Raw genomic sequence first — 27,748 nt, 5'->3', positions numbered from 1 at the left:
GTGGAAGGATCCAATACCCCCTACTACTTTTCAATGGTTCTCTCAAACTATATCATGTTTAAACTTGGAAAAAATTAGGAGTGGTACTGTTGATCCTTCGCTTAAATTTGAAGATATTTGGAGTCCATTTATTCAATATTTTCACATGATACAGATCCCTTTTCAATAACTTTTCAATTTAGAGGAACGGAGTTGATGACATAATATTGCTCTGTTTCTATTGAGAAATTTCAGTCCAGTCTTTTTTTTTTCCTTTTTTTTTGTCTTTTTTTAAAAAATTTTTTCAGTCTGGTTTGATATATTGTTTATGATTTTTCTTATTGATTTGGGACTTTTTTTCCTTTCTTTTATATACACAATAAATCTTTTTCTTTCCTTTTTTGTATATTATATTTACTAAGAGATCATGGGATCTAGACTTTTTTTTATATTTTACTATTCTTTATGATTATCTATGCCATGAATATTCTCCTGATCTCTTTGTATTACAAGTACAAACATAGATGTTATATATTAATCTGTATTAATTTGGAAACTAATAAAAAGATTGAAAAAGAAAGAGAAGATGAGGTGCTTTTCCTCAAGCTTTCACTAAGCTTTGTTGAAGCAATGTTGGGGGCTAAACAAGAGAGTTCAGAGTGGGAACTCTCAATATTGGGGAAATTGAAATGACCTACCACTACAACCCTATTACTTTCACACCTCTTCAATTTTTCTAATTATCTGCTCTTCCACCACCTGCTGACTGTTTGGAGGACTGTCGTCTCTCCCCAGCAAAGCGACCACATCCTGTTTGATCCCAAGCTTTATTCACAAGACCTCAATTAAACAACCTTCTAGGATATCCTCCCTCAGTACTGCAGTAATAGAGTCCTCAATCAATTTTGCAATGCCACTTCCTCTTTTACAACAATCTTCTTTTACGCCCTGGAATATTGATTTGATAGTCCTGACCTCCTTTCAACCACATCTCTGTAATGGCAACAATATCATACCCCCAAGTGCCAATCAACACTCTCAGTTCATTTGCCTTACTAGTCTGACACCTTGCATTAAAATGGATGCAAGTTAGCTTTCCATTCTTCCCATGTGCCTTATCACACCCCTACTTTCTGTGCCTGCTGGACTGACTTAGTTTCCCATCTATATTTGGCTGTACCCCACCCTGTGCATCTACTCCAAGTCCCATTCCCCTGCCAAATTAGTTTAAACCCTCCCCAACACTAGCAAACCTACGCAAAAAGCTGTTGGACCCATTCTGGTTCAGGAGCAATCCCTCCCGTTTTTAACAGGTCCTACCTTCCCTAGAACCAGTCCAGTGATCCAGAAATCTGCAGCTTCTGCCTTTTTATTTCCAAGCTCTAACATTTTGAGTCTAGGTCCTGATTTTCTGGGCTGCCCTCCTCACCAACATCTTAATGGGAACCTTTGAGACCACCCCATATATTTTTCCATTTTATTGTTCCTACATCAAGTAAATAGTATTATTCAGTTCTCAAAAATTGCTCATACTGCAATTACAGAACAGTAATGGTTGCTTGATGAAAATTATTTATCTTTCTGTATCATTAATTTATCTTGTTCAGAACAATTTGTCCATTTTGATGCATTTTCTTCAAATGGAACTCAAATTTTTTTCCTGATGTGGCCTTTGTTAATAAATGCTCTGTTAAAACCGCAATGTTTGACTCTACCCTAAACTCTACTCTGCTCCAAAACTAGCTGACTTAAATTTAACCTTACTTGAACATCCTCCCCATTAGTTAAAATATGTCCATTACATATATCATGTATTTACTCAGACCTTCTTCAGCACTCCATTGTGCAAATTTATTCATTCATCTACACTACCCTTTTTTCTCTAATGATTAATTCCCACCAATAAACTCATTTTTTCCAATCAGATGCAGATCAGATTAAGACAAAGTTCCCTCCAAATTAGTATTTTTGAACTTTTTTTTAAAACATCCTGCATTCAACTCTTTTACAGAGTAACTCCTCCTGCTCAATCATTAGCTGATATTGAACAGCTCCCCACTAGCTAACCAATATAGAACAGCCCCACTCCATCCAACTCACTAAGTAGATACAGAGTAGTAAAATGGAGACAGAAGATGCTGGAATCTGGTACAAAAAACAAACTGCTTGGAGGAACTGATTCAGGGTCACGACCTGAAACATCGACCATCCCTTTGCTTCCGCAGATGCTGCTTGACCCATTGAGATCCTCCAGCAGTTGTGTGTTCTGGGTACAGAGTAGTTCCATTCACCATGATTTTTACTAAGCAACCAGCACAGAACAGACCCACTCATTAACCAATTCAGAATAGTATTGGCACTCACTGACTCTAACCCACTGATACAAAATATACGGTTAAAAGCATCACTGAACACTACTGCGCAGATCCACTGACTTTACAGTGCAGAACAGCTTCATTCAGTCACTACGCACTATGGTTCGTCCTTGCTCCTTTATTAGCACAACCCCACTCACTCGTTACCTAACTCAACGATCCAGCATAGATCTGCTCACTTACTTACTGCCCAACCTCACATTGACTCATTACCTAACTGGCTCCCGACTCACCCATTACTTAACTAACCGGTCCAGCATGGACTCGTCACCCAACTTTCTTCTTCAGGCAGTCCCTCAGGATCGAGGATGACTTACTTCCTGAGGTGGTTAATGAGGCCAATGAGGGAACCACAGACGGGGCAGGCCGTTTGTGAGGTGGTCTGCTCCTTCCCCCACATTAGATGGGCCTCTCTGTGCATTCCCAATGCATGGCTTCAAGGTTCTCCGAATGCCCTTCTCCACTTTGAGCAGTCACGGGTCTGAGGTCAGTGGGTACGTGCGATTTCTTCATCAAGGCTCTCGTTGAAATCTTTTTTCTGTCTGCCCTGTAATCTCTTCCCATGACATGGCTCGGAATAGGGTGATTGCTTCAGCGTCTGGTGCGACACACCACCTGCAGTGTTGGAAAAATACCACCAAATGCAGTCCCCGCGAAATTACCTACCCAACCGGTCTGGCACAGCCTCACTCACTCATCTCCGAGCCATCTAGGCTCACTGACTGACTCGTTGCGCAAGTAAACCACCCGGCGCAGCCTCACTCATCCCTACGGGCAGGGTGGCCGGCGCCCCTGCCAGCCCGTCTGAGAAACCCCGGCGTGGCGGGAGCACGCACCTTTTGCGACAGACGGAGCGCGCCTTTGCGGCAGGTTGTAGGGAGCTGCAGCCAGGGGAGAGCGGGGAGTGCGAGCGGCGGCCGGAGTGGAGCCGGAGCTGGAGCGGCTGGACGTCCGGAGAATGTGCGGCGGCTGAACCAGGTACCGATCCCCCGCCGGGGCCAGGCCAGCGGGCCAACTAACTGACGTTCAACGCCTCCTGCCAACCAGTGAGGGTTTTCACTTGGGGGAGAGGGAACAAAATGTTTCTGCGTCAAAGCCTATACTTTCGGTTTGATCAGTGACTGGATGGGAAATCGGGCCTGTTTTGTAACCCGTTGCCTGTCTATAAATGCATTTTAGATGTAATTTTTATCATGTGCATCCGCATGTAGCTGCTTGGGCTCTCCCGCGCCCATCGGGATTGGTGTGGATCACATCTCGTGTGTGGCTTTGTTTACTGCCCCAACTGAAAGGATGTTGTGCGTTGTTTCTTTTTAAACAGCACCGTTCATCCAGTTTCTCTTTCCAGCTTGGATTTCAGAAAGAAACCTTGCCCTTCTTGCGAAATGAATTGCTTTAGTCGGGACATTTAAAAAAACTGCACTGTTGGAATTTTGCTTCCAGAGATATCCGGTGTTTTATAGAACAACTTTGATCCTGCTCTGTCATTCAATAACAGCGTGGGGGGAACTGATCGTTGACTTTAATTCCACGTTCCTACCGGATCCTCATAATCTTTGATTCCCCTATAGTCCAAAAATCCACATATATTAGCTTTGCGTACACATAATGACTCAGCATCCGCCGTCCTCTGGGGTAGAGCGTTCCGGTGATATGACACACCACTCTTTTAGAAAAATAAACGGCCTCATTTCAATCTTAAACGTGCGACCCTTTATCCTCAGACAATGGCCCCTAGTTCTAGATTTCATCATCAGTAGTAACATCTTTATAGCATCTACCCTGTCAAACCATGCTTAATCTGTTGTTTCAATAAGATCACCACTCATGATTCTAAACTCTGTTGAGTACGTCCAAGCTGCTCATCCTTCCATACAAGAAACACCCTTCTTCCTGGGGATCAATCCAATGAACCTTCTTTGCACTGCCTCTGTGACAAGTTTATCGTTCCTTTAAAAAGGAGACAAAAAACTGTGTGTGGTATTTCAGGTGTGATCTCACCAAACTCTTGTATAGTTGTCGCCAGACTTCCCTACTTTTGCCTTCTTAATTCCATGTTGTACCTCATGCTAAATCTGTGTTTCGTGTGTGACATCTGAATATCTGAACACCAGTATTCATTAGTCTCACCCCATCTCAATAATATTTTGCTTCTGTTTTTTTGAACAAAGTAGATAACCTAGCATTTTCTCACATTTTCATCTGTCTACATATGCACCTGCATTCAGTTACAGACTTTTTGAGTCCTTACAACTTTTTTGCCATTTTACACCATCAGCAAATTTAGAAAAATACAGTTGTTTCTTTATCTAAAATACAAATACAAATTGTCGAGAGCCAAGAACTCAGCACTGATCTTTTTGCTGCTCCAACAGTTGTAGCTTCCTTGCCTGAAAATGACCTGTTCTTACCCTGTGTTTTCTGCTGCTTAACCAGTTCTCTGTCCATGATAATGTCACCTTTATAAGAGCCCTTACTGTATAACATTTTGTAGAAATTAAAAGATAGTAATACTCCAGAAATCTGGTCACCATAAAACTTTGGTCATGCCGGACTAGCAGATTTTTGGACTATTTTGATGCATCTCCTATCAATACCTAAACACACCTGCATCTCCTTTCAATACCTAAACACACTTATTTCACTTTTGTTTACATGTTATACAATAATATAATAAATTTTGCAGTGAACCCAGTGAATTTAAAGGGAGCAGGAAAAATACAAGCAATCTGGACCCTGGCAGAAAATGCAAATCTACCCATGTTCCTGACCTCAGGTGTTCCAGATCCCAACCCAACCACTGGCTGCACAGCTAGCCCGCAGTCTGAACTCTGGCCCCAGCCGCACTCCAGACCTTCGGATCTGGCTGCGCACCCTGCTTGAACTCTGGACCCCTGGCTTGCATTCCAGACTAACGAGTGAGTCTGATTCCAGGCCAGCAGGATTTCTGAGCAATCAAATGATGAATTTATCAGAGTTTTACAATATCCACTACTTCCCTCTATCCATCCTGCAAGTTACATTCTCAAAGATCTCTAATAAAATTTGTCAAGAATGATATCCCTATGTCTGGGTATCCTGCTACTTCTTCCTTAATAATGTATTCAGCGCTTCCTGACTTGAGAAATAATATCCATATCGCAAAGTATTCTTGTAAATTATTTTTGGTTTTCCATTTACCATGATGGACTCTCTGATCAATCAGCAAGTCTTGTAAATTAGGTGTAAAAATACACTGATTGGGAATATCCTAGGTTTAATTACTAATGTGTGATAAACTTCAGAATCAGATTTATTATCACCGACATGTGACGTGAAATTTGTTGTTTTGCGGCAGCAAAGACATAAAATCTATAAATTACAAAAATAAATATAGTGCAAAAAAAAGGAATAATATGGTAGTGTTCATGGGTTTATGGACCGTTCAGAAATCTGATGATGGAGGGGAAGAAGCTGTTCCTAAATCGTTGAGTGTGGGTCTTCAGGCTCCCATACCACCTCCCTGATGGTAGTAACAAGATGAGGGCGTGTCCCGGATGGTGAGGGTCCTTAATGATAGATGCTGCCTTCTTGAGGCACCACCTCTTGAAGATGTCCTCGCTGGTGGGGAGGGTTGTGCCCGTGATGGAGCTGGCACGGCTCTGCAGCCTCTTGTGATCCTGTGCATTGGAGGCTCCATATCAGGCTGTGATGTAACCAGTCTGAATGCTCTCCACCATACACCTATAGAAATTTGTAAGAGGCTCAAATCTTAACGAAGTAGAGCCGCTGGCATGCCTTCTTCATGATTGCATCAATATGTTGGGCCCAGGATAGATCCTCTGAGATGTTGATGCCCAGGAAATTGAAGCTGCTCACTCATTACACCACTGACCCCTCTGTGAAGGCTGGTGTGTGTTCTCCTGACTTCCCCTTCTTGAAGTCCACAATCAGTTCCTTTTTCTTGCTGACATTGACTGCAAGGTTATTATTTGTGACATGACTCAACCACCTAATCTATCTCACTCCTGTGAAACTTGCAGATTTTCCCTTGAGCTGGGAAGAGAAGTTGGCTAGATTTATCTCTACCAATGGCAATCCTTTTACCTGCATCAGAAGTGTATGTGGACCAGTTAAGAGGACGTGATCAGGCTCAGATGTTGTGTCTTTTAATGCCAAATGTCACTATTAAAGTTTACAGGTGAATAATGATCAAGGCTATAGAGATTAACTTTTTCTTTTTAAAACTGTACGTCAAAAAAAATTAAATGAAGTGAGAATATCGCCAAAAAGTAATTATAAAGCTGTCATGCCACATATATTTGATGTTTGATAGCAGGATCACATGCAGTTCCTTTCCCTATGTTTCCATTATTGGTCAGGAAAGGACCTTAGAGTTGGCAAAATAGTATATTTATCTTATGCAGCTACAGTGTCTGAAAAGAGATCAAATTGGGTATCTAGAGTGAACTATGATATTTTATTGAAACAATCTGAGTCAGTAAATTTGTTAATGCACTAAAATATACAAACTAAATATAACATACATTTATTTGGAAAATGTTGTTTACCAGGGACAGGCAAATTTTAAATTTGAAGGTAAGTTCACAAATGAAGTGGTAATAAATGAATAACACTAATACCTGCTTAGTGCTAACCTTGCAGAGCACTGATTCATTATACCATTATTGACTAGAGAAAAATGTTCTGAAAAATACAAAAACAATAATAACTAAACAAAATAGTTTAAAGTTATCATCTTAACAGTTCACCAGTATGTTTTATCAATCCGGCCTGCTTTTTGAACAGAGCCATCTTGAACATGTTCACTCAGCCAATGAGATTCAATTGCAGTATTGTTATGGGTCTAATGAGAATTCAGTAACATATTTTATTGTAGTTGCAGGTGTTTCACGGGTGATCCTTGTAACTTTAGAAATGCTGCAAACGTCATCCAGCAGATTGGATGATCCTCAGTCACGTGGCTATACAAAATAGAACAAACCAATGCAGAATGTTACCATACAAGAAATGCAGAAGAAGAGTCAGTTAAATTACCAAGGTTGCATAATATGATATGTTGTTACAAAAACAAAATTTAAAATGCAATAAATAATTTTATTAATGGATTAAGACAATATAATAGGAATAAAAAAATAAATGTAACCTGTTTCCCCAGAGAATGCCAAGTGGATATAGGGTAAGATTTCAATTTAGCTATGTTGATCAAAGAATTTTGAGGAATCCCAGCGAGATAGAAAACCACTCCTATAAGTTCAAGGAGCAGTTTGTGAAGAAGATGGAGAATGGATTATGCACGTGTGTGGAAGATCAAACATACCACCACATGCCTTGAAGTTCATGTAGAAAGCCAGGAGCATCTTTACCCACAAGAGGGCAAGGGATCGGTGACAAAGGTGTTCACACCAGCTAAGGATGGCTCTTCAGTAACTTGCACTACATTTGCATAAGTGGTGAAGCTGCTAACACTGATAGCGGGCAGTCTGGGAGTACATTGACAGGCTTTATGTCATCTCCCTCAGCTTGTCTACAGTGGAGATAAGATGAGTTTTTTTTTCTGGAAAATCATGCCAGCAAGTATCTCCTGAGAAGAAAAATATTCATCTGGATTTGAGCTGCCAAAGACCGCTTGACACTCCTGCTAGGGGATGATACTTCGGGAAATCTTGACCAAATTCTTTGCTAATCTACCATGCAGAAAATCCATGAGCAATGAAGGGACTTCCTAAAGAGCACCTGTGTGTAATCTGGGAGGACTTGTCAACTAGCAACAGTGGTCAATTTCATATTTTTGCCCAATAGTGAAATGTTACTGCAAGGGAAATAAACAAGCTCAAAAGCACTATTGGTGCATGACAATGCCCCAGGCCACCATCTGACCACTGATAGCGTCCCAATTTGCCTTCCTGTTGAGCTGGTGTACCCTCTGCCAAACACAATGCCCCTTATCCAGCCCATGGACCGAGGTGCCTATCCAGTTTTAAGGCTTATTAACTTCAAGTGCATCCTGGGTGGAAGTTGCCTACATTTGCATAAACGGTGTTTGGCAGAAGTTGTGACTGGAGGCATGTAGCAACATTGCGGGTTTTGAGGAGGGGGAGCAGGCTATCACCATTGATATTGCCCAGCTTGCCTCACAAGCAGGACTGGATGGAGATGACACAGATGACGTGGCAGAGCTACTGCCGCTCCTGGTTACAGCTTAATGAGTGAGGAACTGCAAGAGTTGGAATGGCACCATGTTCATTTGGGGGCTGATGATACTGAAACAGTAAAGATATCAGTTGAAAGAAATCCAAGCATAGCAGTTTTGATGCAAGGCATCACAAAGGTCAAGGAAGGATTGGAGTGTTTTCTAAGGATTATGCAGTCTGGAAGCATCGCTCCTCAGGGAAGAGAATTATGCTCAACAATAACTCCTGTTACAGAGAAAGCTCTGTGAAATGAGGGGGCAGCAAGAGAGTTAACCCTGGATCTCTTCAAAAAGAAAGAGTCATAACCTGATCCATCTTCCCAGCAGGATGACCCACAACCTGGCTTATAGTTCTCATATTTTCTTACAACATAGAAGATGGCCATTCTGCCCATTCAGTTCTCAGATCATTTCCAACAGCCCCATTCTCCAACTTATTTTCTGATAACCTTCTTTCTTGCATACCCATCAACTTCCTCCTGTTCCTCCTGCCCTCCACCTACACTATATACAATTTATAGTATCATTTAACCTACCAGGATGTCTTTAGGATGTGGGAGGAAACTGGATCTGTACAGCAACAGCACCACCATCTGAGATGCCACTGGTCCACCCTGACAAAGAAGGAGGCCATTCAGGACCATGCTAGCTTCCTGCAGAGCATTCCCATAAATCTCATTCTCCCTTTTCTTATTTCTTCATCTTCCCAGCTGTATCTTTCACTTCATTATTCCTATTACTTCTATGATTTGTTTATATGTTTATGTTTTGTTAGTATACATTGTATTTTGTGGGAATTCTCAGTATATGGTTACTGTTTGCTCTTGGATAGAAAAATAACACTCAGCAATGCATTTTCATATGTATAATGTCCCTTTTTATAGCTGATTCACTTAACACTGTAGTCCCCAAGAATGTATCCTAAGTGAGGTACCTAGTTTAAGCACAACTTATTAGTTGAGAGAAACATTTTAGTTTATTTATAATGCTGTTGTGAACTAAAGCAATATAAGGTTGATTTTAAATGTTCACACAGGGAAATGTGGTGCTTTGCACCTATGGGGGAAGAAAACAATTTGCAATTATATAATGCCTTTCATGACCAAAGTTTGTATTTGGAAAGGACTCCTAAGACTGTGAAAGCAAAAGTAGAATGGTTTATATTGTTATAGACTTGCTGTAGTTACATGTTCAATTTATGTAGCTAGTGTTTGTTCCCACAAATGTTTGCTGTGATGGTCTTTTGAAAATATTTTGCATTATCGGATGACAATGTTACATAAGCCTTTTTACTGCAGTCTTATAAACAAATGACAGTTGAACTAAGAATAATTATGCTCATATAATTCAAAATATTACAGGAGTGTTAGATAATCCCAGCTGAGTTTTTGACCAATGATTTTTAGCTAAATCATCTGCTGTGGTAAGATCAGTTAAACTCGTAAAAAAATCCATTGTTCTGTAGTCCTGCAGCCATGCATATCAATGACAGTGTTTCTTTATCCTGTAACAGTTTGATGAATCTGTGTGTCTAATAAAAAAAACTAAATTCTGGCTAGGGGAAAAAAGTTGTTCAGAATATTTGTCTAGAAGTTGCGGTCAGATTTAGCTGGAACAGAAAGCCATGTAGTTGAGCAGATCAGGGTCACTCATTCACTCAAATATATAACCAATCTTGTATTAAATAGTTCCTCTCAACTATCTGTTTTCACTAAATCTGGGTAGTTCACTGCGTCCCTTCACCAACCACTGCATAAATTAGTCTGTGCAACTTCCCTCTTGCAAACTTGAGTTTTATTACTGGTTTATGGATCTTGTGACAACTTTGAACTTTCTATTAAGGTAAAATGTTATTTATTTCCTTAAACACGGACCATGTTTCCATTGTCTCTTGAGATTACTTAATCAGAATGACATAGAGACTGCAGATGCTGGAATTCTGGAGCAACAAACATTCTGCAATAATCTTAAACTGTTCAGCTTCTCCTAATTGATAAGATACTTATGGATAGGTATCAACAGTATATGTCCTCTAAGTCTGCAAACCCTTAACTTGGATATATGGTATTTCAGATCACCTGTGGCAGCGTTTAACATCTGAGATCCAAATAGATTTTCCTTTTATGACTAATGTTGACTTCAATGAACTGCCCAATTCCTGACCAGTATTTTCTAGCATAGAAATCAATAACATTTATTGATACAGCACACTATCATAAGAGAACGTTCAAGGCACTTAATAGCCAATATGTTCCTTTTGTATTGCTATAATGGTGAACTATTGCTTTGATTGGATAATAGTAGAAAATCGCAATATTGAATTTATGTAGAACTATGAACTCTAAAGCAGTAAATTAAGAAATTTTCAGATAATTTGTCTGGTGATGTTAGTTGAGGAAGAAATGTTGTCCATGTTGCTAGATGAGCTGTTATTCAAATCATATTATACAATCTATTTTCCATCCTCATGGTGCCAGCTTAGTGTCTCATCCAAAACAATGCATCTCTGAGATTGCACAGATAATATGCTCAAATTATCATGTGTCTTGAACCTCAGTATTCTGGAGGAGTTGACGGTGTAACCAACTGAGCCAGACAAATCACCTGGAGACATGATTTATTTTTAAGTCTGTTTACTTCCCTTGTGTATCATCACTTTGTATTTGTTCGCAATAATTCCATATCTCATGAGTCAACATACTTTCCAACTGATGCAGATCCTTTTAAATCTGAAATACAAATAGAAAATGCTGGAAGTATTCATATCAGCATTTGCAAATATTTAGTTAATTCTATTTGACCTTTCATATCTAAAACACATAACTTTAATCTTGGATCTCAGAATCAGTAAGGTGTGTGAAATGTGTTTGAGCAGAAGGCAAAGGTAAGTAAGACTAAGAGGGCTGTTGCAGAATGCTGAATTTCTTTGCACCTCCATTGTACTGGTTAGAATGTGAGATGGCAGAATAAGGCACAGTGTGTAAATTAATCAGAATTTGTATCTGTATCTACAGTTTTATTTATGCCTATATTTCCTGTTGAATTATTCTGAGCACTGTGTTTAAAAAAAACAATCTAGCCATGTTTCAATCCATGGTAAGAATGTGACATTGAGTCATAGACAGTGCCAAACTAGGCCCTTTGGCCAACAATGTCCATGCTTTGTAAACTCAAGTACTCACCCAGGTACTTCTGAAATGGTGTGAGAGTAACCTGCCTCCACCACCCAATCAGGCATTAGTTGAAGTAATTTTTTTTATGTTCAAGTTTTCTAAAGCTGTTCAGAATTGAATGGACACATTTTAATAAACTGACTTTTTTTTGGAGGCTGTGTCGTTAAGTATATCATTGGCAATATAATTAGCAGAAAAGTTGCATTAGTTTGGTTTACAAATAAAAATCATGGATTAGTTGACTTGAGTTTACTACTTGCATGACACAGTTTTTCACTAGATTTTGCAGACCTTAGTGGTAGCACCCTGAAGCAGTAACCTGTATTTCATGGATTATACTGTGTTTAACTATTTTATAAATTTATATAGGTCTTATGCATTCATTGTCCAAGTCTTTAACTTAATTGACATTAGTATAAGTGCATTTGAGACAGCATTTGTAAAGAGAAAAACAGATGTAATGTTTCAGACTGATACTTTTTTATATCAGAACTAGATAAGATGCAGAGAGGAGGGTGGACCAGGAAAATTAAAAAAAAACAGGGAAGATCTGTGATTGGGTGACTGGCAAGAGAGATTAAACAATAAAAATTGCATCAAAATAGATGGTGGCTAGATAAATCAAGAATCGAAGATGGGTCTAGAGAACGTGTGAAAAGGAGTAGGAGAATCATTATGTGAAAGTGTGGGCCACAATTAGGTCTGAATGACTTTGACATATCCAGCTGCAAGACAGGGAGAGTGCTGTTCCTTGAGATTTGCTTGAGCTTCACTGGAACAATGTAATGATCAAGGGCTGAAAGGTCATAATGGGAATAGAACAGAGGGTACAAGAAAGCCAAATACAGAAAATTGCTGCTGCTATTTCATGATTTCCTTCCCAACAAAGTGTTCTTACTTTTTAAGAACAGGAGAGAAGAATGAAAGGAAAGACAGATGAAAGGATGCTGAGGAAGTATGTAAGGCTATATGATGGATGGCAACAGAAAGGAGAATTCCTTCTGCAGTAGGCCTGTTGGATGCCTGAATCAACCTGATGATGATGGTGACATTTCTAAACAGTGGCTCTGGAAAATCTCAAATTGCTTTTCAACAGTTGAACAGATATTACCGTCCAATCAAAAATCGGTAAATTCACTGTTCCATCTTACACATCACTGTACATTATAAAATATCTATATTTACAGACAAAGTATAGCAGTTACACAAGTAAAATTTCAGATTTGGTACAAATAAGGTTTTTCTGATTTTTCTTACAAGGTATTGAATTTTGAAGTTGAGTAGTCATGTAGGAAACTAGCACAGTTGATTTTATATCACAATGATTAGTCTTTAAGTTTTAAATTGTATACTCATTGATTTGTTTCATTTATTTGTCTTTTTGAAATTTTGATGCATATGCTTAATGTCAGCAATATGAATTATACATAATTCATCCAGCTTATTAGCATTCCTTGTCACCTTTGTCAACATAATCATTCTTTTCCATGGTAGGTGAAGCATTTATGAACCATTCCTTGTCAACTTTTAATTGTTAATTTTAGCAAATGCCACATGTAATAAGTTTAATGAAACACTAATTAAGTCCCTCATTACAATAGTCTTGAGAATACCTTTTAATTATTTTGTCTATTCTGATGTCTACTTAATATCTTGCTGTATTAATTGTCCCATAACATTACTTGAGATTTGAAACTATTGGTATGCATTCCTGCTTTTAAGTCATTAAGTCCTTTACATCTCAATCCACAGATGGAAAATGATGCAAAAATGCAAGGTAACGTATGTAATAATGGTGATGAATATACATAATTGGGGCATTTACAGTGTAGAAGGAATAATAGGAATTCTGAGCTGTCTTAAGCAGAGGATTGGGAAGTCTTATTGCTGTGACTCGGATGGGAGGGGAGGAATTGGAAAGTCTAGTAAAAGTGCTCTTTATTCATCGTGATTGCTTCCTTGGACATATTTATTGGTAGGCATTATGTACACCATTTGCTCTAACGTGAAAGCAAGGAAAAATAAATCTTTACATTTGTTTCATTATATTTGCACATACGCTGCACCATAAAATTTTATTTTAAATGGTTGAGTGTTCTTTTTATTTTTTAGTGTTTATGGAAATACAAGATCAAATATTATCTTTATTTACAGTAATATTCATAAGCATCGTAGGCCCTAGTACTTTGTGTTTTAATTCCCTTTGTAACGTTCTTTGCTTGTGTGAAAAGATACTAACCACGAGTATTTTGTCTTTTCTTCTTCCAGAAACATTACATGGAAAGCAACAAACCCGTGCTTGAGTTGAAGGATTTTCCACTTCCCTCCCATCATGCTAATTCTAATTTCTTTGCAAGTGCACCCCCTTCTGACATTCAGTCTTTTCCAAAGCAGCAGCCAACTGGCATGAAAGTAAGCTGCTGTCCGCATTGTTCCCTCCAAATTCACAATGGTGGTGGATGCAGTCACTCAGTTGGTAGTGGCGCTTTAGAACACACAAATACTGGAACTGTTACATGTCAAATAAGTTCAACACCTACTTTCCACACACCAAAGTCTTGTAAAGCAGCTATAGCTGAAAACCATTTAGATGGAGCTCCATGCCACTTCACTAGTCCCTATGTTGAAAACGTTGTCTCCAGTTATCAGCTTCAGCCAGCACTTTCTCAGAATCTATCTTGTTGTGGAAACCTCTTCAAACAGTCCCAACCCTACCATGCCAGCGTTCCAAAACTGCATCAAGTTCCTGTGCATCAGAATTATAACACAAATAGTCGTTTTTCCTGCACAGAGCTCACTAGTGGAGTTAGTGGGCGCTTGGAAAATCATGGGAATCAAGTTGACCAACCTAAACATGCTTGCACCGACTCTTTACCTTTGCACATGGCTTCTATGTTGCTGAAGAGTTCACACTGCTGTGATGATTGTGTGAATAAAGTTAGTATAATATGTTTTATTTAATTTGAAGATAAGTTTTAGAGTGAAATTTTTAAAATTATTCTTGGTTATTTAGCTTTCAAGCTTGAATTCAATTTTGAAGTGTTGATAAGTTACACTTCAGTATTTTGTTCAGCTTGTATGATGCATTTTTTATTCCATGCGGCTTTCAAGATTTGTGTGAAGTGATGTGAATGATGCATTTATATCATTCAGCTGTGTGATGAGATGCTGCAGACTTGAAGAGAACAGGGTTTGATAAAGTTACACCAACAATATTAATGAGCAAAACCCCCCGCATATTTTTGCTCTTTCACATAATCTGTCCTTCAAAAAGTCATTTCAAATATGGGCTGGAACACAGTTGTTTACAACTAAATTACATTTATTCAAGTTGTTGTGTTATATGCTGACTATTCGCTTTTGCCTGCTAATTAATTTCCCTTATTTTCTCCAATATGTGCACATTCTAAGTTTGTAATGCATTACTCTCCCCATATCTTGTCCAGTATTGTTCCTGACTGTTCTAACTTGAACATCACCAAGGCTGGTAATCCTTAAATAATTAGCTACTATTTCCAATACTGGAAATAAATAATTAGCTGTTATTTCTAGTATTCAACTGAATTCCTGTTGATTCAATGTGGGGGAAAAAAGTATGCATTCATCACTATGTTATTGGTCAATGTATTGAAATAAAAGTAAAAACAGCAAAAAAATGGTAAAAACAGAATGTTTGTATTGCATAGTGGCATTTGGTTTATTTATGCCATAAACATTATCTGTTGCACGTTGAATTAGTTACAGAATTAACCATTTTGCTTAAATTTCTCAAAATAACTTGCTTAACACAAAATCTGAAGTGTAGTCCTAATTTATTTCTTTAATCTTTGTTGCAGCCACCCAGGCGTCCTGTTTTGGACGCAACAAAGATTTGGCCAAATATTCCCCCACCGACTCAGTCTGTTCCAGTTTCCATATCAGCATGCAATGGTGCTCAGAGCGAAGGTCAAATGACGGAGGCACCAATCTTAACAGCAGGAATATTGGGTCTCCAGCCTCAGAAGTATGGTATGTGCTTTAATATTCTTTCCCATTCACATTAATTCTTAGTTTTAGGTGGTGAGAATTCATTGTCAGTCAGTTTTTAAATTCTATATTGACATGTTCCTGCCAAATTGCTTTCTTGGGTAGGGATAATCAGGAGATTTACTTACAAGTTTTTGGGTATTCCAGTACATTATTTATGATCCATACTTTAATTACAGGAAAGATTACAAGATGGAAATTGTCAGTTGCATAAAAGAATAGAAAAAAAAGTTTGTTGTTTATCTTCACATGCAAAGCAGCAACACAAGCCTTTTGCCATCATAACCATCCCAATACATTCTTCACCTGATGGGCATGTATGTCCAGTTTTAGGTCAACTGCATTAAATAATGAGCAAGAATTCACATTCTCTTCACTTGCCTTCAATTAAATTGATCCTACTGCCATGCTAAGTTTAAAGAGGTAACATAAAAATGACTGCCCTTGATAACAATTCAGCATTTGACTCAGTATGGCATTAAGGAACCATGGTAAAACTGAGATCAATGGAGATCAGGGCAAAAATACTCTATACATTAGTCATACTATATATTAAAGAAGCCAGTTGCAGTTGTTGATGGTCAGTCATCCCAGCCCTGGAACATTGCTGCAGGAGTTCCTCGGGGCTTAGTCCAAAGCGCAGCCATATTTGGATGTTTCTTCAGTGATCTTCCTTGCATCATAAGGTCAAAACTGGAGACATTCACTGATGAGTGCACAGTATTTGATTCCTTCAGAAAGCAGTTCATGCCTGCAAGAAGACCAAGACCATAGTTTAAGTGCCACATAAAAACCAGGCAATGACCACGATGAACAAGAGACTCTGACTACCTACACTTAATGTTACATGGCATTATTGTCACCTAATCCAACACCAATATCCTGCAGGTTCCCATTAACCAGAAACTTAACTGGACAGGCCCTAAAACAAAGAGCACAACAGAGACTACAGTGTAAACCAGTAGGAAAATGCTCTGCAGTAACTTACCTTGGCTGTCTCACAATACCTTCCAAATCCAAGACCTCTACCACCAAGGTGGACAAGGGCTTCAGGTGCATGGAAGCACCCCACCCTCCAAGTCACACGCCATCCTGACTTGCCAGGTCTAAATTTCAGAATTCCCTTTCCAACAGTATTGTGGGAATACCTTGATTAGAAGGACTGGAGTATTTTAAAAAAGCACAATAAATACTCTCCTTGGCAACAATGCCCACATGACAAAACTTGAATAAGGACTTAAACTAATGTTCTAAGCCTGAAGTCATCACAGGGACAGGTTGTAATCAGTTTGCGATATGGACAGCTTTAATAATTTCCATGGATAGCTGGCAAGAGGTGTGCTTTCAAGGATTCTGTTGATCTGGACCTTTTTCTTTTCTGCATTTTGTTCCTTTGAATACCAACAAAGAGCTATAATCAAAACTAATCCAGTAGGAGTTCAGAAGAAACCTCCTTACCCAAGTTGTGGTGAGAATATGAAAATCACAATTACAGAGTGGTTAAAGTGAATGTTAAAGATACATTCAACGGGAGGCTCATCAATCATATGACAGAGGAGGGAATAGAGGGCTACGTTAATCTGGATAAAGAAAGGAATAAACACATGAACTGATTGAGCAAAATAGCTTTTTTCTGTGGCATATATTCTATGTAATCGTACATAAATCAGAATGAATATAGATCAAAACTGATTGAAAATTGGTTATTTTCTGTTAAATAAGTCCACTCTGTACTGAATTTTCCATTTCCATCGAAACAAAACTAGACTTGGTTATAACCAGCCAAGACTTCTGAATCACAAATTGGATTTAACCTATTTTCCTTCTGCTAAATGACCAGTATGTTATACGCGGGTGCCAAGTTGGGGTCAAAGCAATCGTAAAACTGATGTCCTCACCTCAAGAAATGTTAGCAGAGTTTACTGCCTTTAAGAAGCATTAAAAGCCTGAATTGTGCATTCACAATGACATCTGTGAATGCCATCTGCAGTTGCTATCTGGTTCTTGCAACAATCATCAATAAAGTGAAAGCTGTCTGGCAGTCACACATGTTGCCTTGGAGATGAAGAAAGACAAATTATGTGTACACAAGGGAGGTGAGTTGTAGCAATTGCAAGGCTTGGGTGTGGTCAATGAGTAAGATTCATGTTCTCCAGAAGGAACCCACACACCCCTCTGGAACACTACGCCTCCACCTTGCTCTGAGTTACAGTGGACACCAGCGGAACCATAGATCAACATTTCTGAACTGAAGATATCAGTGCACAGATACTGGCAATGATACTTTTATTATCTAAAATGACTGGGCAGGGGAAGATTTATAAAATCACAAATGATTCACTATTTTCAGCAAGATTTACTCTTGAGTTAATGATGCAGGTCATGAGTATTGATCTTTTGATCCCATTTCTGTCAGTGAGCAGTAGGCACAACAGAAGATGAAGACCATCGATAGACAAAACATTTCAGGGACACCAGCCATGACAGGAAGTCAGGCATAGAATTGTATGGCACAGAAACTGGTCCTTCGGCTCACTACGTCCACACCAGCTTTTTAAGCCCATCTACACTAGTTCAGTAGTGGGCAGGCACGGTAGCATAGGTTCAAATCCGGCTGCTGTCTGTAAGGAGTTTGTACGTTCTCCCCGTGTCTGCGTGGGTTTCCTCCGGGTGCTCCGGTTTCCTCCTTCCAAAGACGTACAGGTTAGGAAGTTGTGGGCATGCTGTGTTGGCGCCGGAAGCGTGGCAACACTTGCGGGCTGCCCCCCAAAAAAATCACTACGCAAAAGATGTATTTCACTGTGTGTTTTGATGTACATGTGACTAAAAGATCTTATCTATATTAGATCCATATTCTTCTAAGCCATGCATATTCAAGTGCCTGTCCCAATGTCTCTTAAATGTAGTCTCTGTATCTGCTTCTACCACCTCCTCTGGCAGGGAGATTATCAACCAGTCAGTGTAAAACAAAACGTTCCCTTCAGACCCCCTTTAAAGCTCCTTCCTCTCACCTTAAACCAAACCCTCTTGTTCTTGATACCCCTACGAGGAAGATTCTTGACCATCTATCTGTGCCTCTTAATTTTATATACTTTATCAGGTCACCCCCTCAGTTACTTTGCTCCAGGTCAAACCAGTGTTTTGTAAAGTTGCAACATAACATTCCAATTTTTATATTCTATGACCTTTGAAGGCAAGCATACCACATTCCTTCTTCACAACCCTATCTACTTATGTTGACACTTTGAGGAAGCTATGGGCTTGAACCCCCAAGGTCCCTCTGCTCATCAACATTCCTTAATGTTCCATCATTTACAGCGTATGTACCCCTACCAATATCTGACTTCCCAAAATTCATTGCCTCACATTTGTTGGGATTAAATTCTATCTGCAACACTCTGCCCACTTTTCCTTCTGATCTACATTCTGCTGTAGCCTTAGACAATCTTCCTTGCTAACCACAACACCACCAACTTTCATGTTAGTCGTAAACTTCCTAATTATGCTTCCTACATTCACATTCAAGTTGTTAATATACATCATGAACAACAAAGGTCCCAGCACCAATCACTGGTCGCAGACTTCCGAACTGTACTCTCATAAATTTCTTTATGGATGGGGCTTCAACAGGAAGTGGATGCAAACAGTTAAAACAATAAAAACATCTTTCATTAGATTTGTGCATAAAGAAGGATCTTAGCTGGTCCAATTTCTAGGCAATTGTGTTTAAATATACAAGCTAGCACTTTGAAGATAAATTGACTAATTAGTCATTCATTTTCATATTAAAGTATATTTTGTTTTGGATAAGTTTCTTCAAAGTTGAACAAGATCAGTTGCTGCTTTCAACCAGTGGAATTTTCCATGTCACCAAACCCAGGTCACATTCTGCACATAGTTGATGTAATTTTGGATTAACAGTAAATTGTGGAATTCCAAGTGTAAATTGATAATTTTGAGAATCTGATTATTGTGCTGAAAGATTGAAAGCTGTCCTGAAACTTAAAAGTATCAAATGTCTTCTTATTCCTTTTAATGGCAAAGATTCTTTCAAAATATATTCCAGAAAATAATGAACTTTGCTCCCTTTGTACACTCTCCAAGATTTTTTTTAATTTACTTTGGATTGTCTGCCTTCATACTACGTACAAATAGTTGGATTATTCTTGTACTGGTTTATCTAAATGTTTCAGATGTGCTGATTTGTGGATCCAAGTTGAATGTAAATTATGTCTTCATAAGCAGGTTTGTGTTGGTATTACTTTATTCCGAAACTTGGAATTCAAAATAAAATTATAGAAATCATTAGCAATGGAAGTTACCGAGAGAGTATACATGAAAACGTGGCTCTAATTCTGATAACCTTTTTTAAAAAAAAACAGGTTCATCTGATGTAGCAATACCAGGTCAACAGCAGGAGAATCTACCACCTATTGGGGTGTTTTGGGATATAGAAAATTGCTCTGTCCCAACAGGACGGTCAGCCATGACAATAGTACAGCGAATCCGTCAACTGTTTTTCCAAGGCCACAGAGAGGCAGAATTCATGTGTGTGTGTGATATTAGCAAAGAGAACAAGGAAGTTATCCAGGAACTTAATAACTGCCAGGTAAACTATCTGCATAATCTGCCAATACTAATGGCTGTTTTTTCTGAATCTCAAGGATTTAACATGCTACATTTAAAACAAAAAGCCAAATTTCAGCTTGGTAAAAAAATTCTAAAGTTTAAAAATATTTCTATTTTAAAGTTCCAGAACCTTAGTAGATGTATGCGAGTTCATATGGGCAATTCCTGCCCCCGTATCTAGTGGTTTACATTACTATTAACATCTTTAATTTTATTTCATTCCCCTAAGTTATGATTGTAAGATGGACATTTTAGTAGTGAAGTTGTGATGTTTTGTTTTTTTTAAAAAAAATCACTTTTTTTGACGCAGGTGACAGTTGCACATATCAATGCAACAGCAAAGAATGCTGCAGATGACAAGCTTAGACAGAGTTTAAGGCGATTTGCTGATACTCACACAGCTCCATCCACTGTTGTTTTGGTATCCTGTAAGTAAGCAATGCACTAAAACAATCTTAATTTTATCAGGAAAAATTGATCATGAGCAGAAGTTACCAGAATACCAGCTCAGTCTCATCTCCTCAGTAAGAAGACAATTGATTAGAAGTGATGTGGGCTGTACTAAATAAAGCAATTTTAGTTATTTTTAAAAAGATCCAGAATGTGTAACGTGATTAAAATTGATGTCATGGTGGGAGCAAGAATTTTTCAGGATCTAGATCAGTGCAATGAAATGTCGCTTGTTTAGATCTTGAATTTTATATATCATTTACATTATCTAATAATTTGCCTACAATGAATGAACATAGAGAAGTCTTTTCTTGTCACAACCCTCCCTACCATCAAGGACATCTTCAAGAAGTGGTGCCTCAAGAAGGCGGCATCCATCATTAAGGGCCCTCACCTTCTAGGCCATTCCCTCTTCTCGTTACTACCATCAGGGAGGTGGTACAGGACCCTGAAGACCCAAACTCAAATGATTCAGGAACAGCTTCTTCCCCTCCACCGTCAGATTTCTGAACGATCCATGAACATGACCTCATTATTCCTTTTTTTTTGAAAAAAGAAAAATATTTATTTTTGTAATTTAAATGTGTCTTTGCACTGTACTGCTGCTGCAAAAACAACAAACTAAATCATATGTCAGTGATAATAAACCTGATTCTGGTCATATTTTGGCTTAAATAGAAGAGATATTGATTACAGTCAGCCTTTGTTCTTTCTAATAATTGTGGCTTGGTCATTTTATAGCTGATGTCAACTTTGCCTCAGAACTCAGTGACCTTCGGCATCGGCATGGTTTTCAGATCATTTTGGTGCATAAGAATCAAGTTTCAGATGCACTTTTACAACATGCACACAAACATATCAAATTTGAAGAATTTGTTTCTAACTTACCGCCAAGATTACCTGAGAAAACACAAGTAAGTTTTTTATTCCCAGTGTGATTAAGTGACATGTATATTCTTACATAACATGTCATTCCAAAAATTTCTATTTGTTGTTAATGGGAACTACAGTTATAGGGGGTTTGGATACTTTGCAGTTTTCAAATATCTTTTTTCCTCATAAGCAAGGTCACTTTTCTCCTTCAGTACTTCATTTTTTTTTCCCCAACTTCCAAGAAGTGGTCATTGCTGGCAAGGCCAGCATGTTTTTAATGACATTCCAGTAGTTATCTGCTCATCATTATGAAGACTGGTTTTATTAAAAAAATTTCTGGATCATTAACAGAATTTAAATTTCACAGCCACCATGGGTCTCTGGATTATTAGTTATGGTGTCTGGGTTACTAGTCCAGTAACTTAACCGCTGTGCCACTAATGATACGCATATTTGTTACCTGAACTCTGACTTCATTTTATATACCTGGTACTGGGCAGTGGCAATTTTTTTTTAAATAGAATTTATTGAATTTTAGAGCCAGCATGAATTTCACCTGTTTTTGTGAAAAGTGTGCTCCTTCAAGAAATTGCATTGTCCCCCCCCGCACAAAAAGTTATTTTCTCCATGATTGAACCAACAATAATATTTATTTAAAATAAACAATACTGGTAATATTCAATGACAATTAAGCAATATCTGCATAGAAATAAACAAATAATGTTTTAGATTGATGGCTTTGCATCAAAAGTGGGAATAGTTAGAAATGCACTGGTCTGACAAGGCAGAAAGGGGGTTAGGGAGGAGAGAAGAAAAGGGGAGGTCCATGGTAGGGTGGAGGGCAGGAACAATTAAAATAAGAGGGACTCGGTTTTTTTTCCCTTCTGCCCATTCATTCTTTTTTTTCCCCCCCTCTCTAGCAATGCCATACTCTTCTTTATGCATACAATTTGCCACTCAACAGAGACAGCAAGCAAGTCAGCAACAGACTGCGCCGTTTGTCTGATAACTGCGGTGGAAAAGTTTTAAGCATTACCGGCAGCAGCGCAATCCTTCGTTTTACAAGCCAGGAAAGTGCTGAGCGTGCACAGAAGCGTATGGAGAATGAAGATGTGTTTGGCAATAAGATTCTTGTATCATTTACACCAAAAAATAAAGATCTTTGTGAAAGCAAAAATAACTGCTTAACAGTTGAAAAGACAAAATCCCCTAAAAAGGCAAGTAAACTTGCAAAACACTCTCAGCTGAATAAAGACCTTGATGAACAATCACATAATGGAAAAAATTCTGCTGTAAAGAACTCACGGACATCCCAAGGATCAGCAGTTAAAAATGGAAAGGTCAGAAGTTTGCAGGTAAATAGTTCATTTAATGCCCCTCTGATTATATATGGCTTCATAGGAAGATCAGTAAAAAAAAAGTAAATGAAAGTATAAAAAGGGTTTAAGTTATGATGGCAGATAAAAGTAATATCTGCATCCAGCATAACATGAACTTTCATTTTGTTTGGTTTATATGGGGCGTGGTAATACGCTGTCAGTCAGTGAGGTTAAGGTAGTGAATTAACATGACTCAAGTGTTATCTTGTAGGTAGCTGACACACAAAAGATGTCACACTAAATTCATTCTTCCCAGATATTACCATGCAATAAATCTGTTGAAAGTCTATGTTCATCCATCAGCAGGTTAATAAAGAGAGCATTGAGCACACAGTCAAATTTCACTGCTCTGACTGATAGAATTCATTGCCGCTCAAATGAAGTACTGGAGAGCAATCATTTTGGGCCAGAATATCCAACCACCTACACATTCACTTATTTGGTAATAAAGGCTGCAATGCTTACCATTTGACAATACCTCATCAGCTAGAAGTTCAACAGTCAGGTCAATTATTCAGCTCTGGGAGAAAGATTGATAGCTAGCCTGCTATCACTTCATTCAGAGTCATTGTCACATCAGTTTCACATATTATCATCAGCCAGAGGTTTCATGATACCCACCATCATCTGGCTTACCCTTTGCCCCCAGCAATCTGTCTAGACGCCGCACGCCACCCTGATCATTTGCACCATCACTCTCCTGATCCTTCTCTCTGAACTATCTGGCTCCTTGCAAACCCAACTGTGATCCCCATTTTACCCTCTCCACCCCACAATAAATGGCAGACTTCTCCCTTGAGATAATGCTCACGTTGTGTGGATACACAGTGTTATTCCAGCATCGGTCATGTAGGATCTCCTGTGTGAACACACTTCAAATTGTTAAATCCATTTTTATTCCCACTGTGACAGCAATTTGGGTAAACTGTTTTAATAGTCCAGGATCCTCCCAGTTTTATTTTTTTTACTATTTAGTTAACTGCTGAGGCAGCAAAGCAGCCTGTTCCCAAATTGAAATTGTATTTGAAGTGGACAGCCAATTAAGTGCTAGGTCTTTCCTTATCTATTCCCTTGGGAGGAGCTGATTTACAAACTGAAGTCCATTGAAGACTAATTGCTTTTGTTGGAGAAATTTAATCTACATCAGAGCCCCAGCATTAAAGTAATCCTCTCTTTGCCTTGGAAAGTGATTGAGTTACGAAAGTCAGAAGAAAGCATTAGGAAACACCTGGTTTCCTTTCCTTTCCCTCCCTCCCTCCCTCCCCCCCCCCCCCCCCCCAAAGACGTGGTACTTGTCCTGTGATTGCAGAAGTTTTGTGGAAATCCCCATCACTCACTATCCCCCACAAATTCTTTCACTCCTTTGTAATAGAAGATTGTAGGGTATCAGTGCAAATGGCAAGAACTATAGTTGGTCACTGGTCTTAACGAGAAATAAACTGCATTGTGGAAGATTCAGGAAAGTGCATCAGATGGGATCTAGATAGAAAGGGAGGCTTGATCTTCATCAGTACTTCACCTTCTTTCACTACTGGATTTTGCTGTTGATTTGGAGATTCTCCATCCCACAACAGACAGAAAGGATACTCAAGTGGAGGGGTCTTGTCAACTTGTCCTCTCCTGCTCATACAGTACCGCAGGTGTGTTAGAATCTGCTTAAGATATCTGTAACAAATTAATATCAGAAAGATGTCAAAATGTTAAATGCAATGCCCCCAACATTCATTTTCCCTTCTGCATCCCAGACTGATCCAGTGCACCAAAATATCTTGGCAAAACCTGGATTGCTACAACCAGAAGATTCCCCCCAACACAAAAACTAAGAGACTCTTCACTACCATCACTATCTTGAGGCACCAAAGAGCCGAAGGTCATTGTCTCAGTGAGCAAGTCCACTAGTTCCATCACTTTCTGCTCTGAAAAGACAGGAATTTCCCGATAGTTACAGCACTAACTAGCGGTCAGTGGGTTGCACTTTGATAGAAGGGAAATGCCAGAATTTACAGCAGTAACTGCCAGTCAGTAGGTCAGCCAATCCAGCCCACTGATTGACACTAATTAAAGGTACAGAGAGGGCAAAGTAGAAAAAACTGTCAGCTCTTCACAAGTATAAGTTAGTAATATTTTTCTATGAAAGACAATTATTTCTGTTAATCCCAAAATGAATGCAAAATATGTGTAAAGCCTCAAATCACAACCATTCTACCTGAAAACTTGCCTTCTTTAGAATAACATCACAGCCTTCCCTCCATCCTGGTATTGTGTACACAATTGTCTGCTATTTAACACTATAAGTTAATTCCAAATGAGCTAGTTCTCCAATTCCTTTATAAAAGAGGTGATTGGCCAAGTAGCAGTGCCATTATTGCTTTTGTTGAAGGGTATATATACATTTTTTTAAGTCCAGTAAATTGTGACAAATTTTGAACTGTTGCCTTTACCCTATAACTTTAAAATTGAAACATTGATGGAAGGCTGCATATGGCTGCCAAGTGACACAATTAACATTGTTTCAATTTGCCAAAAGATTTATATTATCTTTCCCATTCAAATCTTGTAAATTGAATGCATAATTTCAAATGAATTAACTATTTTACCTGATTTAATTTCTGGGCTATAAACAGAAGTTTCTGAGTCCAATTTTACAATTTCTTTTTGGAATCTATCGCTCTGCTTACATTGTTATGCATGAATTTGCTTGACGACAAGGTGAAATTGACTTATAATGGTCTTTCCCTTGGGCAAAGAATCACCTGTCACTTAAGCAATTTACTTAGGGTGCAACTCATCACCTTTAATTGATTAAGAAATGGGATTAAATTGATGAAATGAGGGGGATTGCTTTTCCTTAGAGACTGAACTTTTTTTTATTTCTGTTTCTACACTTTACTGACAGTGCTATATCACCTTAACTATGTATAAACTAATGTATGCACTTACAACATTTCTAATTTACCTTCTGAACTATTCCTGTCCACCACTTACTAAAACAGCAGTCTACTATTGTAATAATCAACATACCCAGTTATGTGCTGTGGAACCATATGTGAAGGTGTATTGCATTAATGCAAGCTGCAATTTCCTGCTCCCCAAAAAAGATGGACTATTTAAAAATATGAAACATGAGTATTCAAGTCTTTTTCCACTTTACAGTGTTACTGAAACCTACTGGGCTGAATCTTACTGGCCCAAACTTGCCATGCACTGGCTCCCTATTACCATATTTAGCAGATCAAGGTGAGTAAGGCTTATATCCCTACTTAGAAGCTTCCCAGCAGCATTTCCTGAGCATAGTGAAGTACACCATGGAAACCCCACTTTGAAAGCTTTCATAGCCAGTAGAACCTCTATTTCAGCTTTCCTGGTTATAAAAACTGTGAGGGTCATTTGATAGTTTTTAAATATGTCTTAACATTCATGATATCTAAAGACATTAAATAGTAAATATAATAAAACAAAATGAGTGAAAATACATAACTTCATGGTGCTAATGAAATTAAAAGAAAAATATCTTGCCCTATGCTTTACATCCACAGCACTACAATCCTTTTGAAATCAGTGAGTCCTTGGGTCCTGGGCCACGTGGATGTTGGTACAGGACCCGAAAGTCAATTCCCCACCATAAATCCACCACAGGACTCCACTTGGAATTCAGCAGTGGAGAGAACTGAAGGATTTGGCATTCTGTATCTGTCAGTAAATTTTTGATTTCACAATGATTGTACTGCAGCCCATTTTGCTTGCACTTACCAACAAAATTAAGCTGTGTTCTCATGACTGAGTCCTTGAGATGGTGAGCACAAAAGCCTGATTAACATCCCAGTGCAAAAGAAATGTAGCTATTCTAGAAAACAGATTAATTTATCATTCAACCCTAAACTGAGTTGCCATATTTTTTAAAAAAGTGACTGAACTAATACATAATTCATCATATATAAAATATATTTATGGATGATAAGGCACAATATTACAACAGAATCTTTATTCTGTTTTATTGTTTGTTAGACCTTGAAATTTTTGCTCACTCAACTGTGAATGTTGTGCAAATTAGAAATCTTAATGTTTACCTACCCATAAAGATCCTGGTTAATTTTCAGAACAATTCAGGAATACCCTCTCCATCAGATAAAACTCAGCAAGAAAAGTAATTATTATGTTAAACTCCCTTATCTTTGAAGAGATATAGCTGGGTAATGAGAAAGCAGACTAAAAGCTATTTCACTAGAAGTGCTGTTTAAATGTGTGATTGGAACTTTCTTTTGTATGCGGAACTATTATAGTATAGTCTGGCCCATCTCACAATTTGTTGTCTTTTAAAGTATTAGAGTCTAGGTTCAGTTTCAAGATATGCCACAGTAAGAATCTAAGAAGCCCAATCCTGCTGGTATTCTATGCAGGTGTTCCCCTGTTGAAATGGAAACTACAATTTATGGAAGGCTAAGACTCACATTGAATAGTTTGTTTTATTAAATTGTTACGGTGGAATGAATGGTATATGTGAAGTCTTTTTTTTCTGGAAAATAGAATGCCTTTGTCCATCCCTATCAGAATAAGAGTTACTAATTGAGATTCTTTTGTGAATTTTTTAACCAGTTTCTTTCCTAAAACTCAACGTCAATCTTTGATTAAATAGTGTGAAAATGTACTAAAGCAAGTGGTTTCTTTTGGAAA

The 27,748-nt window shown here is 38.4% G+C and overlaps 2 protein-coding genes across 7 annotated transcripts in view; one reads left to right on the top strand and one right to left on the bottom strand.

The window, feature by feature from the left end:
• nde1 (nudE neurodevelopment protein 1) overlaps nucleotides 1-3,042 on the bottom strand; it is a 44,009-nt gene extending 40,967 nt beyond the window's left edge. Inside the window, exon 1 of one of the 2 annotated variants that reach the window (XM_052020829.1) lies at nucleotides 3,021-3,042. The gene's annotated coding sequence lies outside the window, so the exon portion shown is untranslated. Of the gene's footprint in view, nucleotides 1-2,671; nucleotides 2,908-3,020 lie in introns of those variants that run through there. The other variant, XM_052020828.1, reaches the window with a different exon arrangement.
• A 168-nt stretch (nucleotides 3,043-3,210) lies between these two features.
• The window catches only part of LOC127573044 (meiosis regulator and mRNA stability factor 1), a 56,261-nt gene continuing 31,723 nt past the window's right edge, over nucleotides 3,211-27,748 (top strand). For 3 of the 5 annotated variants that reach the window (XM_052020824.1, XM_052020823.1, XM_052020821.1), the window contains exons 1-8: nucleotides 3,225-3,332; nucleotides 12,632-12,848; nucleotides 13,989-14,657; nucleotides 15,557-15,728; nucleotides 20,129-20,355; nucleotides 20,686-20,803; nucleotides 21,567-21,739; nucleotides 22,619-23,053. In XM_052020824.1, the coding sequence (XP_051876784.1) occupies nucleotides 12,690-12,848; nucleotides 13,989-14,657; nucleotides 15,557-15,728; nucleotides 20,129-20,355; nucleotides 20,686-20,803; nucleotides 21,567-21,739; nucleotides 22,619-23,053 (1,953 nt within the window). In that variant the 5' untranslated portion in view covers nucleotides 3,225-3,332; nucleotides 12,632-12,689. Of the gene's footprint in view, nucleotides 3,333-12,626; nucleotides 12,849-13,988; nucleotides 14,658-15,556; nucleotides 15,729-20,128; nucleotides 20,356-20,685; nucleotides 20,804-21,566; nucleotides 21,740-22,618; nucleotides 23,054-27,748 lie in introns of all 5 variants that reach the window. The other 2 variants (XM_052020822.1, XM_052020826.1) reach the window with 2 other exon arrangements.

Source organism: Pristis pectinata, chromosome 8 (assembly GCF_009764475.1).
Source record: "Pristis pectinata isolate sPriPec2 chromosome 8, sPriPec2.1.pri, whole genome shotgun sequence".
Lineage (NCBI taxonomy): Eukaryota > Metazoa > Chordata > Chondrichthyes > Rhinopristiformes > Pristidae > Pristis > Pristis pectinata.
Note: the sequence above shows the minus strand (reverse complement) of the source record. Positions and strands in the feature narration are given on the sequence as shown.